General features: G+C 51.6%; 3 protein-coding genes across 7 annotated transcripts in view; 1 reads left to right on the top strand and 2 right to left on the bottom strand.

The window, feature by feature from the left end:
• Positions 1-348: 348 nt before the first annotated feature.
• Positions 349-4,627, bottom strand: RRP36 (ribosomal RNA processing 36). 3 transcript variants are annotated; one of them, XM_069488136.1, is made up of 8 exons: positions 4,456-4,477; positions 3,212-3,291; positions 2,693-2,840; positions 2,485-2,551; positions 2,288-2,392; positions 1,551-1,625; positions 1,332-1,449; positions 349-880 (listed from the first exon to the last, which is right to left on the bottom strand). In XM_069488136.1, exons 3-8 carry the CDS (start codon positions 2,827-2,829, stop codon positions 744-746), a joined length of 639 nt encoding a protein of 212 aa, XP_069344237.1. In that variant the 5' UTR covers positions 2,830-2,840; positions 3,212-3,291; positions 4,456-4,477; the 3' UTR covers positions 349-743. The 3 variants fall into 3 exon arrangements, with proteins under 3 accessions (XP_069344237.1, XP_069344235.1, XP_069344236.1); XM_069488134.1 differs by lacking the exon at positions 3,212-3,291 and having other exon boundaries at positions 4,456-4,627; XM_069488135.1 differs by lacking the exon at positions 3,212-3,291 and having other exon boundaries at positions 1,551-1,613; positions 4,456-4,627.
• An 88-nt stretch (positions 4,628-4,715) lies between these two features.
• On the bottom strand, positions 4,716-11,548 carry KLHDC3 (kelch domain containing 3). Its single transcript, XM_069488132.1, has 11 exons — positions 11,196-11,548; positions 8,780-8,992; positions 8,442-8,618; positions 8,170-8,285; positions 7,924-7,995; positions 7,581-7,794; positions 7,418-7,504; positions 7,161-7,269; positions 6,954-7,027; positions 6,753-6,831; positions 4,716-5,593 (listed from the first exon to the last, which is right to left on the bottom strand). Exons 2-11 carry the CDS (start codon positions 8,931-8,933, stop codon positions 5,527-5,529), a joined length of 1,149 nt encoding a protein of 382 aa, XP_069344233.1. The 5' UTR covers positions 8,934-8,992; positions 11,196-11,548; the 3' UTR covers positions 4,716-5,526.
• MEA1 (male-enhanced antigen 1) overlaps positions 9,015-12,819 on the top strand; it is a 5,378-nt gene continuing 1,573 nt past the window's right edge. The window contains exons 1-3 of one of the 3 annotated variants that reach the window (XM_069488137.1): positions 9,015-9,748; positions 12,131-12,411; positions 12,498-12,600. In XM_069488137.1, the coding sequence (XP_069344238.1) occupies positions 9,598-9,748; positions 12,131-12,411; positions 12,498-12,600 (535 nt within the window). In that variant the 5' untranslated portion in view covers positions 9,015-9,597. Of the gene's footprint in view, positions 9,749-11,558; positions 11,766-12,130; positions 12,412-12,497; positions 12,601-12,819 lie in introns of those variants that run through there. The other 2 variants (XM_069488138.1, XM_069488139.1) reach the window with 2 other exon arrangements.

Raw genomic sequence — 12,819 nt, 5'->3', positions numbered from 1 at the left:
TAAGTTATCAGCTTGAGGATTTTTCCAGGCCACATGGGTAGTATAAATTCCAGTTCCAAACAGTACTGAGGGCCAGCTGTGCTTACATATTATCAGGGGAGTTTTATGTCTTCACCTCCTACCTCCCCTTGCATCCAAAACCAAGCCAAGTAGGCTGAGTTGTGGGATTGGTTCACCCTTAAAATGACTGTGTCTTTGAAGGGCCAAGATTTAAGTAGGAGGAGTCTCTGATCTGACTTCCCACTTTCTAGAAGCTTTGGCTTTGTTGCCTAATCCCATACATAGCCCAGTAAAACAATAGTTCTAGGCCACCTGCAAATGGCATGAAACAGCAGAATACTAAAGAGATGAGTAACAAGAATGTTTATGAAGTGGCTCCTACATAAATAAAGTCCCAGCCCTGGGAGCCACGAACAGATTCCATGGCCTTCACTGGCCTCAGGGTCACTCACTGGCCCCTCTTCTTCTGTATGAGAATCATTGGTTCAAGGCAACGATGGGACGAGGACATGATGAACCGGATCCAAGCAGAGGCAAGTATGGCTGGGCAGAAGGCTGAGCTACTCTTCTTGTCAAGTCCTGTGGACAAGAGCCCTCCAGCCTCCTGAGCCAACCTAGTTCAAGGGCAGCTGTGATCTTTGCCCTTGAACAGGAAGGAACCAGGAAAACAGGCCAAACCCAAGACTGTCCCCATAAGTCCATGTCTCCCTGAGGCAGTGGCAGAGCAGGGGGACAGTTCCTTATTACTCTTTGCTCAAAGGGAGATGTTTCTTATCTTTGCCTGCATTTCGGCGCCTCTTTCGACTCAAGAAGCTCTCCAGCTTCCTTCTGCGTCTCAGCTCCTTGAACTTCTCTGCTAGGGCCAGCTGGCGCTGCTCGGCTATATAACAGGGAGAATAAAAGCTGGTGAGCAAAGGAGGAATCCCCGCCCTGTTCCCTTTCCCAAGCCAGGTCAATAACTCCCAACCATTATGCTGGGATGTATTAGTTGTTTAGAGCTCACTGTTATGTGTGAGCAACCCAACTTTTTATATGATCTACCTTACTCAATTCAACCAACTAGGAGCTCCTTTTATGTGCCTAGTCCAGCATATGTGTGGGGGCTGGGGGTAGATGGAGATAACAGCAACAATCCCTGCCATAATCTAATTTGGGATACGAGACTGGTTACAAATAACCTCTCCCAACTATTTCTACTTTTATCCAAATAACTGTGGGGTTCACCCTTCATGTCTTCCTTAAAGGAGCTCAGGGACCTCCAACACAGTACCTTGCCACTATAGCCTCTGCACCCCTGTCCCTGTAACCTGCAATAGTTATGTCCCACTCACATTTCTTCAGGAAGTATGGCCGATGGCCCTGCTGGGCCTGAGCCCGCCGTTCCTGCTTCAGGACCAGGCGCAGCTCCTGCTGCCGCTTTCGTTCCTGCTGTGCCATTTCTTGCTGTTCCTGAGGAGCAGAGATGAGATGAGATGGAGAACAAGAGGGACTGTGAACACCTCCCACCTTTAACTGCTCTCACTACCCGCCTGTAATTATTACCTACTCACCATTCGCTGAAGCAGCTGCTGCAGTTTCTCATGCTTCTCCCCTGAACAGTGCTTCTTCAATTGCTTTTTCACAAGCTCCACATTAGAAAATGAATATGATGGTTAACATTCTGTAAATGTTAGCTGAAATTCCATGCCAAGCATTATTTTAAGAGGTTCACATATATTAGCTCAGTAACACTGAGACAGTAATTATTATTATCATTTTTATGATTAGAAAACTGAAGCATTGAGCGATTAAGTAACTCACCAATGTTCACACCACTAGTAAATTGATGAGCCAGGATTTGAATGTCAGAACCAATTTAGGGAGAATTAAATCTGCCCTGGCTGGCAGGGTGGCTCATGCCTGTAATCCCAACATTTTTTCTGGGAGGCCAAGGTGAGAGGATCGCTTGAGCTCAGGAGTTCGAGGCCAGCCTGAGCAAGAGCGAGACCCTGTCTCTACCAAAAACAGAAAAAATTAGCTGGGCATGGTGGTGCGTGTCTATAGTCCCAGCTATTCAGGGGGCTGAGGTAGGAGGATCGCTTGAACCCAGGAGTTTGAGGTTGCTGTGAGCTAGGCTGATGCCTTGGCACTCTAGCCTGGGCGACAGAGTGAGACTTGCTCTCAAAAAAAAAAAAAAAAACAACAACCTGCAAATCTGCTCATTGCTATGCTTCCTGCTCTCCTCTGCCCAACTCTCTAACCTGTACCCTAATTTCCCGCCCGCTTAAGCCAGTCTCATGCTGCATACCTCTTTCTCTTTGGCTCGGATATCATCCAAGAATTGGTATGTTTTGTCAAACACCTCAGGATTATATTCTCCTGACAGATCATCAAAGCGGGGGTCCCGGGCCACCTTTGGAGAGAATAAGAGAATACAAAACAGAACTGTTCAGTTGCCTTTTGCTGAAAGTGAAAGCAAGAAAGTGCTTTCTGCCTTTTCCTCACCTTTTTACAGATGGGAACAACCTGACGTAAAAATGGTACTTGGATCTTGGCTGACATTTCCAGAGGCCTACAGAGAAATTAAAAGGACAAGTCAAGGGGACTCCAGTTTTGGTCAATGGCTTCTCATCTGCAACCCAACAAAACAGACATCTACTCAAGGTCCCATCTACTCAAGGTTCCACCTCCTAAGGCAGGCATTGTTCCTCACCTGTGCTTATCTGCAACACACGTACTTTGGACAGGTGGTCTAGAACCTTGTTTCTTAGTGCTGTTTGCAGCTACCAATTGTTTATATGTCTTAGTGCCCACTTGGCTCTGCAATTCCAACAGCTCCTCAAATGACATGTTAGATGTGCCTGCAGAAGGGAGGGACACACAACTCAGTTCAGCATGTCCCACTGCAGAAAAGATATCATCCCATCCTCCTTCCTTAGGCAGCTGATCCTTTCCAATATCCCTCTCAGACCAATCATTATTATAAGTCCCAGCAGCACAGGCGGTAATGGTATTACACTGACACCTAACTCCCCAACTATTTCAGATACCTGGTGCCTCATCTTGACAAAGCAGGTGTATATGTAAGGTCAGAGGTAGACCAAACCATAGTCCCTTCTTTTTCACGCTCTCTTTTAAATTACTCCTTCACAGGTTTCCCCCAAAAGGGCCTCCATCTCCCTTGCTCAGTTACACTGCCAATGTCCTGGTTCATACTCTCGGCATCTCTTACCTCAATCAGTGCTCTAGTGTCCTAACTGGTCTCCCAACCTCCAGCCTCACTCCTCTCAAAGCTGAGCTCCTCACTTCAGCCTCAGAGAGGACAGAAAATGAAATCAGATCTTATCACTCCCACACATACACTTCAGATCATGTCACTGCTGGACTCAAAACTCCCCAAAGATTTCCATCTTGCTCAGAGTAAAAGCCGTATCTTACAGTGGCCTTAAGCCCCTGTGTGACCTGGCCCCCTGTAACATTTCTAATCTCATCTACCAATCTCCTCATTCCTCTCCAGTCAACTGGCCTCCTAACAGTATGTTCCCACCTCAGTTCCTTTTTCACATGTTGCCTCCACTTGGTACACTTCCCCCAGACATATGTATTGCCTGCTGCCTCCCCTCCTTCAAGCCTTCGTTCAAATGTCACCTTTCTAGTGAGGACTTCTCTACCTTATTTAAGATTGTTACCCCTCCTCTGCTTTCTCTCTCCATATCCCATCACTTTTAAAACAATTTGAGATATAATTCAAATACCATGAAACTCACATCTGTAAGTATACAAATCAGTGTTTTATTGTCTTTTAATTAATTTAGTTGTCTGCCTTTTTTTTTTTTCTTTGAGACAGAAGTCTCACTCTGTTGCTCAGGCTAGAGTGCTGTGGCGTCAACCTAGCTCACAGCAACCTCAAACTCCTGGGCTCAAGCAATCCTCCTGCTTCAGCCTCCCGAGTAGCTGGGACTACAGGCGTGCACCACCACGCCCTGCAAATTTTTTGTATTTTTAGTGGAGACGGGGATTTCCGCTCTTGTTCAGGCTGGTCTCAACTCCTGACCTTAAGTGAGCCTCCCGCCTCTGCCTCCCAGAGTGCTAGGATTGCAGGCGTGAGCCACCACCCTTACGCTCCATGAAGACAGGAATGTTTGACTACTTTATTCACTACTGTATCTCCAGCAGCTAGAACTGTGCCTGAATAAAAGTCTGCAGATTTTGAATACTGACTTACCAAGCTTTCACCAGCCACTCAAGCCCTTTCCCGCCTCCGTGCTATTGCACAAGCCGTTTCCCATTGCCGAAAACCCTCATCCTACCTTTAAGAAACTGCTCAGGATGTCCTAATCCCGGAAGCATCTCAACCCCCACTTCCCACTGTGTTGGGGAAGCTCCCAGTGTTTGCCTCTTTCGCAGAATCCAGGCTCGGGACCCCCGCCAGGCTCCTGAGAGCAAACCTCCCCACCTCCAGCCCCGTGCCCTCACCCCTCTGCAGGTCGCAGGCCGCGGTCCCGGGCTCCAGGTCCCCGTCGTTCTGAGCCCCGCGGGGACGCCGGGCCGCGGCCCCGGCTGAGAGACGCGGTGGTCGCATCAGCTCGCGCGGCGTTAGCAGGACAAATGGCGCTACTTCCGCTCGCGGCAGCTCCCGCCCCGCCTCTTCCGGCGTTCCCTGGAGGCCGGGTTACGACGTGATGATGAACCAACAGAAATTACAGACTGCGCGCTCGGGCGGCCACCGGGGAGCCCGGCCCAAAGGGGAGCCCGCGTCGGAGAGAACGTCGTAATCTTCTGCTGGAGTCACAGGGCGCTGACTTCCGCGCCCCAGAAGCTGAAACCAGGCCTTGCTGGCATTTGGTTTCCTAACACTGTTGGCTGAGAAGCCAGAACCTCAAGAGTGCCCGTCTTCAGTACCCCGGCCCCACCGCAGGCTCCTGCCAACTCCACCGGATTCCACAGAAACACATCACACGTTTGGAGACTTTAATTCATTTTTACAAAATCTGACCTGGCTGAGCTTCAGGGTACAGCAACAGCTCAGGGAAGGGTGGGATTATCTGCTGGTCCCCACCTCCGCAGGTCGGGGAGAAGGAGGTCTCATGCCAACAGCAGCAACTCCTCTCAGCTCCCAAGTCAATGCTCAAGGCTCAAGCAAGGGGTGGGGGTGGGGGTGGGGGTGGGGGTAGGAGCGGGAGTAGGGATGGGGTAGGGGGGAAGCTCCTGAGGCTCAGACACTGCTTGCTTCTCCCTTCTCCCCATTCCCTTCCTAGCAGAGCCTAGCTGGTCTGGGGCAGAGCAGAGGCCCAAGGAGCAGTTGGAGGGAGGTGGATGGGACAGAGCACCAAGGGGAAGGGGCCCTCGGCCCAAGGAGGGGAGGAACCAAGCCCTCCCACCCCTGCAGCTCCCCACTGAATTCACAGCACAGAAAACACCTCTAGTCCAACAACTCCACGGGGAGGTATGCGGAGTCCAGGGTCCAAAGGGGCAGGCAGGTGAGAGATGGGCAGGGGCAGTGAAGACAACAGCAGGCTCAGGAGGGGAAGTGGCAGAAACTTCCTCCTACCCATGGGAGGAGACGATGGGGCGACTGATATTGCTGTTGGTGGTCATGGCATTCAGCTCCCACCTGAAAGGCCAACAATGACAGGCAGAAAGAACAGAGGGGGAGCCCCCACCCCAAGCCCAGAATTGCTTGAACAAAGCTATGAACACACCAGTTCCTCCAACTTCTTAAAGCCCAACCGCCCACAGCCACCTCTTCCTTACAGCCCTACTAGGTTTAACAGTCAGGGCCCACCCACCACCAAATCCAATACCACCCACTCTTCCACCTCCAAGGTCATGTGGATTTCCTGTTTATGTTTATATATGTGGTCTTGTGTCTCAGCACCTGGGATCTGTGTACACATCTCAGTAAACATCCCAACCTACCTTTCTTGCTCTGCTCAGATCCAACCCCTACAGGCAGCCCCTACACCTCACCCACACCGGGAATGCCCATTTTTATTCTCAACTCCCATTCTTTTTAGGTTCTGACTCAGCTCTCCTATCCTCCCTGAGGCCTTTCTCACCTATCCCACCATGTTAAAATTAAATCCCTCTTTTTTCCAACAATTCTTTCATTCTACAAAGATTTACCAAGTACCTTCTTGTGCCAAGACCCTAAACAGTCTACTTGGTATTAGGTACTGGCACATATGTCAATCTTGGGCCAGCCTGGAATTTATCAGGTCAGATTTGTACATTCTATGTCACCAAATACTGAATACATAGACCCTCAGCAAGCAAGAGTTAAACTGAACTGATAGGAGGCATGGGAAATGTTTCAAAATGACCCAGAAGGGCAGAATTATACACAAAGTAACTTTTGGTGCTTGATTTGAACCTAAGAATGGAATTCAAAGGGAAGCAGCCAGGACCTGGAACTAATGAGATCCAGAGGCTCCTAAATGTGTCTTTAGTTTGCAGCTAGGTTCTAAGATTTAATCAATCATTCTTAGCATGTTAACAAATACTTTATAAGCTCAGGTCTCAGAAGGTAATGCTTCTGAGCTTGGTTTGAAAAACTGGATTGATTTTTAATTTCATATAACTCACCCAGCTGACAATTTTATCATATGACGGCAGTAACTTCACCTCTTTGCATCTCATTTCCCACAAGTACATTACATCTCCAGCAGAATAAAACCGTCTGTCTCCTTCACAGTGAGACCAAGCTAATCAGGTCATGCCTGTGCTGCTCACTTATCCTCAACCAATCCCTCCTTACCGGCCACTTGCTGTACCTGATATCATGGGGCAAACAGGACTGGTCCAGGTTATACTGAATCACGGCCAGTTTGCACAGAGTCTTCAGACTAGGGCCTTTAAGGAAGCAGTTGGAGGAAGGAGATGGTCAAAGCCAAGGAAAGGATCCAGTCCTGGATATTACCACCCAAAGATAGGGACCCTGATGGCAGGAGCTCGTCAGGAATAATTGTACTTACTAAAGTCCAAAATGTGTAAGTCAGAATGATCTATGAGGTCAAACTCATCTCCCAGGCCTTCCTCAGGAGATGGACTGTAGGGATCAAAAGTGAGATGAAGGTAGGAGGAAAACTACCCACGAGACCCTCTTGCTCAAATACCTCCCACTCTCCCGTTAGTCACAGACTTAGGCCCTTCCCTGTGCCCCTCCCCTCTCTCCTCCTCACCTGGTACCCCCAAAGAGGACAATCTTGTCACCAACAATACAGCAGCACTGGCGCCGGCGGGGACATGGCCCCTTCCCCTTCGGATCAATCTTTTTCCAGCTAAAGGACACTAAAGAGAAATTTATATGGAAGTTCAATACCTGCCCAGTCCAGACATCTTCCCCACCCCCCATCCCCTCACCTACTCAGGATTATTGTTTTCTTTTCCTCCCACCTCATTTGCTCCTGGTTCCTCCCCTAAAGGTAGTACTCTTTACCAGGGTTAAACTTCCAGAGGTCATGGAAGTGCCTGTTCAGCCTTGCATTATAGCCACCAAAGATATACAGCTCCCCGTTGTAGCCAACTGGAAGGAGAGAGGAATGTCAAAAGTGTGAGGAGGACAGGAAGGGGGACTCCACAGGGAAGTAACAAACACTCACAGGCTGAGTGGCTCCGGCGCCCCTCGGGCAGCACTGGAGTGGGTGGACAGTCCAGCCAGGCCTCAGTTCTGGTGTCAAAGACGCGAATGCGGTTGCAGTAAATCTCATTGTTGGAATGGAATGGCCCAAAGCGGTCGGCACGGCCCCCAAAGACATACATGTGATTTCCCAGCATTGTGGCTGAGTGGAAGTCCCTCCAACGTGCAGGGCTGCCCTGGGCAGGGGCAGAGAGATGGGGGAAGCGGATCAGCACAAAGGCTGGAAGAGGATCTGCTCTAACTGTTGGAGCTTCTTATGATTTCTTCAGTGGAGGGTGTGGATCTGGGAGAAAGAAAGGGCAAACCTTTGTACAGATAAGGGTCCAAGTCATGGTGCTGGTATCCAGCTTATGAATGTCATTGGAAAAGCAGTCCGCCTAAGTGGGAAGAGAAAAAGAAGAAAGAAAAGAGGGAGCCAATAATCACTCTCTGACTCTCTATCTCTCCCCTCAAAACCTGCAAACAAGCCAAAGCCTCCCATTCCACCACCCTAAATTCTCGTTCCTCTTTCTCATTCCCACCAGAAACCTTTAGTTTCTTCCCAGACCTACCAGCTGTTCGTAGCCCCCGAAAATGTACATGATCTTGCCCAGGACACAAGCTGAATGTCCATCCCGGGCCCCAGGAACTGTTCCTGACACTCGGGGTGTGGACCATTTGTGAGCATCTGAAGGAGGTGAGAGAATTGCCCAGGTAAGCAACCTATGACACTCCCTCCTAAACTCTGGGGTGCCTTATTCCCCAGCCACCCTAACCCAAGTCTTTCCTGGGCCCCTGAGGCATCATGTGGCAGAATATAGCCTTTCTTGAGATGCATACTCACTGACATCAAAGGCATACAGCACATTGCAGGCCCCTTCGGTGTCATTCCGCCCGCCCCAAAGGAAGACCGTGTCGTCGATGAGGACGGTTGAGTGTCCATACCGCATGTAGGGGACCACAGGAGCCTGCCCTCGGATGGCGGGCCTCACTGGGGGCAGCTTTGTCCAACGCAAGGACACTGTGGGCACAGCTCTGCTCAGCCCTGGGAATCTCCCTTTAGACTGTCCACCTTTCCCCAAACCAATCCCCTTGGCCACAGGTACCACCACTGAACCTCATTCAGCCACCCATTCCCCTCCCTGATGTGGGTACCCAGGGACAGTCCCAATGTTGGCTTACCTGCATTGAAAATGTGCACATCTATCTGACGCAGTGTCTCATAGTCTTCACCAGAGCAGTAACCCCCGAAGGAGTATACCCGGTGCCCAACAGCCACTGCAGCATGGTTCACCCTGCGGGGCCCGCCCTCCAGGTGCACTGTCCACCGTAACATCCCCTGGGCCACTGGTTACAGCAACATGCCCCCCCGGCACGGCCGGCTGCCTCTGCTACCTGCACACAAGTCAGGGCCACAGGCTTCTGAGGCAAGACTTCTTCCCAGCTCACGGTAACTCTGTCCAGGACTAGCACTTGCCTCCAAGTGTCACCCTGGTGGCCCTCCCACACCACCCCTCTGCAGGGACACTAGTCACAGCTCAGGTGGCTGGCCCTGGCCCAAGGGACCTGCCGAGGTCAGAGAGCTGGCCCAGGGGACCTGCTGAGGTCAGGGAGCTAGCCCTGGCCCTGTGTTCTCCAACAGCAAAGGGTGGGGCCACTCCAACCTCATTGCCGCTTAGAATCTGCTGATCATGATCGCCCCCTACTCATAGAGGCTCCACTCTGTCCCCATCTTGGAACAAACTTTAAGCCCCCTTCCCTGGCCGGGTATATTCTCTTGTCTCTGCTCTGCTTACTGCCACCTCTCTAAGAATCTCTGTGTTCTTTAAGGTGGGGAAAGGGATCTCAAAATACTCACAGCTATTAATAGCTCAGCCAGCCCCAGACAGTCCATTGAAAGCTGGCATGGGTGCTTCAAAGCAGAAAAGCTTTTAGGCTCTTAGAGTGGAACAATGCCCCTACCCGGAACAGAGTGGGATTGATCCAGGACAGGGACCTCCATGTTATTACGGTTGGTTAGCCCCTCACAGGGAGCTCTTGTCAAGCTGAGCTGTTGTCATCAGGGTCACCCAGGCCCCCCCACAAGCACAAGGAGTTCCTCCCACAGCTGTGCCTGGTATGTTGCCAAGACTAGGAACTTAAGCCAGAAAGGTATGTGTATGCTTGGGATTGGCAGTGGGGTGGGGGTGGGGAGGAGGGTTTTTCTCCTCTTGCCACTTCCCCAACCCTGCTATCGTGGTAGAAAACAAGTCATTTCCAGCAGTTCTTCCCCAACTTGGGTCCATGAAAGGGGGACAGGGATGGGGGTGTGCACTGGAAAGAAGGGAGGCAAAAATGCCTTTGGGCGGGACATGAGAAAGACCCAGCATGAAAGGTCATGGTCTCTTAAAGACAACCTGCCAACCTAGTGATAATGGGTACACTTAAGGGCTCTTTCAGGCAAATCCTCTAGAAACTGGCAATGCCTTTGCTGCCAGGCACCTGCTTGGGTTTGGGTGGATCATCTGCTCCCTGTTCAAGAAGCCCTGGCAAAAGGAAGGGCCAGGCAGAAACTTAAGCACAAAAAAGCTCAAATAAGGGAGGCCCCTTGCAGGAAAGAGATGTGGTTTTCAGCTGGCTTGCCAGTCCCACCCACCCAACCTCCCCCAACCCCACACCCCATGCTTTAAATAGCCACCCTACCCAACCTGAAATAGCTCCAGCAGGAAGCTACTCTCACTTCATTACTCCTGCTCTCAATCCAAAATATCTTGGATCTGGGCTTGTGGGCACAGTTAGGAGGTCCAAAGGCTTAAGAATTGAAGTCTTTCATCTTCCCTCATAGCCTCTATTCTCCCCCTCTTTCCGATAGGTCATGGTAAAGTAAAAAAAATGCACAGGAGAAGAGATAAGCAATGCCAACCAAAGGTGAAGAAAAAAAATCGTAGTTTCTCCTCATAAGGACAACTCAAACTCAAGGAGAAAAAGCCGCTAGGGTCTTAGGGGCTTCTTTTATCTCTGGGTCTCTCTGATCCTCCATCACTAATGCATTTTCAAGCTTTTTCGATTCCCTTAATGTATCTACCCTTCTTTCTGATCTCTTGCAGTTTAGACTCCCCATTTCTGGCCCTTCCTCATCTCCTGAAAGCTTTGCAGTTTTCCCATTTTTTTCTCCCACCTCCACCCAACACCCCTCCCATTTTCCCACCTCCACTAAAGGAAGAAAAACTAACATGTACTGACCACATATATTCTTCCCTGAATATGACTCTCCCTGTTTTCTTCTAGACACCCCAGCCTCCCATCCCCCACAAAGCCAGACACCACCCTCCACCTCTCTCCGCTTCCATTATGTTCAGCTTCCCCGTTCTCCCCATAACCCAGTCTTCCTTCCAATTTCCTTCAGTGCCTCCTCCAGCCACCAGGTCTCTTCCACTGGTGTCCTCAGCATCCTCCCCCAGCCCTGCTTTCCCCATTAACACTCTCCCATCATCCCCCTAGTCCCCTCCCCACCCCCACCTCATCACTCTCAGGCCCCTCCCCCGCGACTCCAGCTGTAGGTATGGGCGACCCCAGCCCCACCCCAATTCTTCCTTCCCCTCAACCCATCCCAGGCTACCTGCCAGGCCGGGCCGGGGCGGGGCCGCGGGTCCTCGCGCTGCCTGCAGCCTAGAACCCGTTGCGCGCCAACCGACACCTCGGTCCCCAACGAGATAAACACTGCCAGGCTCGGTCCTTCCGGCGGGCAGCTGTGCGCGCACGTGCAGTCGGAGCTAAGTGACCGAAGCCTTCCGGGACTTGTAGTCCCACGGTTTCCCGAGGGACGCGAGGGCGGAGGAGCAGGCAGGCGCGGACGGAGAGATTCTGCGCATGTGCAGATGTGTCAAGCCCGAAGGGGTCACTGGGTAATGCAGTCCTTTGTTTTCTGGGGAGGGGACGGCGGAGGCGGGCAAGGGGCGGACTCCTCGTCCTCGCTAGCGTCAATCATGAGCATGGGGCGGGGCTGGAGGACTAAGCGCCCCGGCACGTCCTGCCCCGCCGGAAGTGAAGGTGCGGATTCGGCCGCGGGCTCTGAGCGGGTGAGGCGCGCGGAGACACCAGCGCGGAGACTCAGTGGGGCGGGTGGGGGACGCCGCAGGGGGGGCCCTTTGAGCGGAGCCCCTGAGGCCTGAAGGGCGTCTGTCAGGCGGTACGAAGGGGAACCCTAGGAGAGGGGAGGAGGGGCGGGTACGCCCTGTCTGGGGAAGTCTGGTGACTTGGGGTTCCCAAGCGAGAGTGGGGTTCTGGTAGGGGTGTCTTTTAGGGGGTTGCAGGGCCTCCGGTTGGGATTATTAAGGAATTGGCAGAGCAGGCCGGGTGGGGCTCTGTTGAAGATAAAAGCCCCGACTCAGGGAGAGTTAAGAGAGTGAAGGGGTGGAAGGGAGGGGGATGCAAGAACCTTGGGGATGGGAGCTGGTTTTGTAGACGCAAAAGGAGACCGACCACAACGTGCTGGATGAGAGAATGAATGTGGTTTCATCCAATCCCTATTCTCCTGCCTCCCTGTTCTTACAGCCCCTGCCCGGATGGCAGCAGTAGTTCTAGGGGGAGACACCATGGGCCCTGAGCGTATCTTCCCCAATCAGACTGAGGAACTGGGACCACATCAGGGCCCTTCAGAAGGCACTGGGGATTGGAGCAGTGAGGAGCCTGAGGAAGAGCAGGAGGAAACGGGGACAGGCCCAGCTGGCTACTCCTACCAGCCCCTCAACCAAGATCCTGAACAAGAAGAGGTGGAGCTGGCGCCAGTAGGGGATGGAGAAGATGTAGTTGCCGACATTCAGGATCGGATCCAGGTATGGTGGAGGAGGGTGTTCTTGGGTAGGTGAAGCTAGGATCCCTGAAAGGCTGGACCTGAACTGTCTTCTCTCCGGCTCCGTAGGCCCTGGGGCTTCATTTGCCAGACCCACCATTAGAGAGTGAGGATGAAGATGAGGGTGGAGCTACAGCATTGAGCAACCACAGTTCTATTCCCATGGACCCAGGTAAAAGAGATCATTCTTTCATTCTGGAATAATTATGAAGGAAATGGATTGGGCTGAGTCAGTAGAAGGAAGTTACAGAGGAACACCTTATTTCTAAAAAGATAGTGTATAAACTAAGATTCTGCAGACTTCAGTGTCCAGGTGAAATGCAATTGTGCTAGACTTGGGGATGGGCAGGCTTGTCTAGACATAACAAGATGGATTTGGTGATCCCCACCA

Source organism: Eulemur rufifrons, chromosome 15 (assembly GCF_041146395.1).
Source record: "Eulemur rufifrons isolate Redbay chromosome 15, OSU_ERuf_1, whole genome shotgun sequence".
Classification (NCBI taxonomy): Eukaryota; Metazoa; Chordata; class Mammalia; order Primates; family Lemuridae; genus Eulemur; species Eulemur rufifrons.
The sequence above is the reverse complement of the archived record's forward strand: the minus strand, read 5'-3'. Positions and strand labels throughout refer to the sequence as shown.

Excerpts from the sequence above, each read along its gene's own strand:
- RRP36 (XM_069488134.1), bottom strand. The coding sequence starts at position 4,561 with ATGCGACCACCGCGTCTCTCAGCCGGGGCCGCGGCCCGGCGTCCCCGC. Across the intron at positions 1,626-2,287 it reads TCCGAGCCAAAGAGAAAGAG|CTTGTGAAAAAGCAATTGAA; the intron begins GTATGCAGCATG and ends TCTAATGTGGAG. Across the intron at positions 1,450-1,550 it reads AGCAGCTGCTTCAGCGAATG|GAACAGCAAGAAATGGCACA; the intron begins GTGAGTAGGTAA and ends TCTGCTCCTCAG.
- KLHDC3 (XM_069488132.1), bottom strand. The coding sequence starts at position 8,933 with ATGTTACGGTGGACAGTGCACCTGGAGGGCGGGCCCCGCAGGGTGAAC. Across the intron at positions 7,505-7,580 it reads GCGCCGGAGCCACTCAGCCT|TTGGCTACAACGGGGAGCTG; the intron begins GTGAGTGTTTGT and ends CTCTCCTTCCAG. Across the intron at positions 5,594-6,752 it reads TGTTTGCCCCATGATATCAG|GTGGGAGCTGAATGCCATGA; the intron begins GTACAGCAAGTG and ends TTGGCCTTTCAG.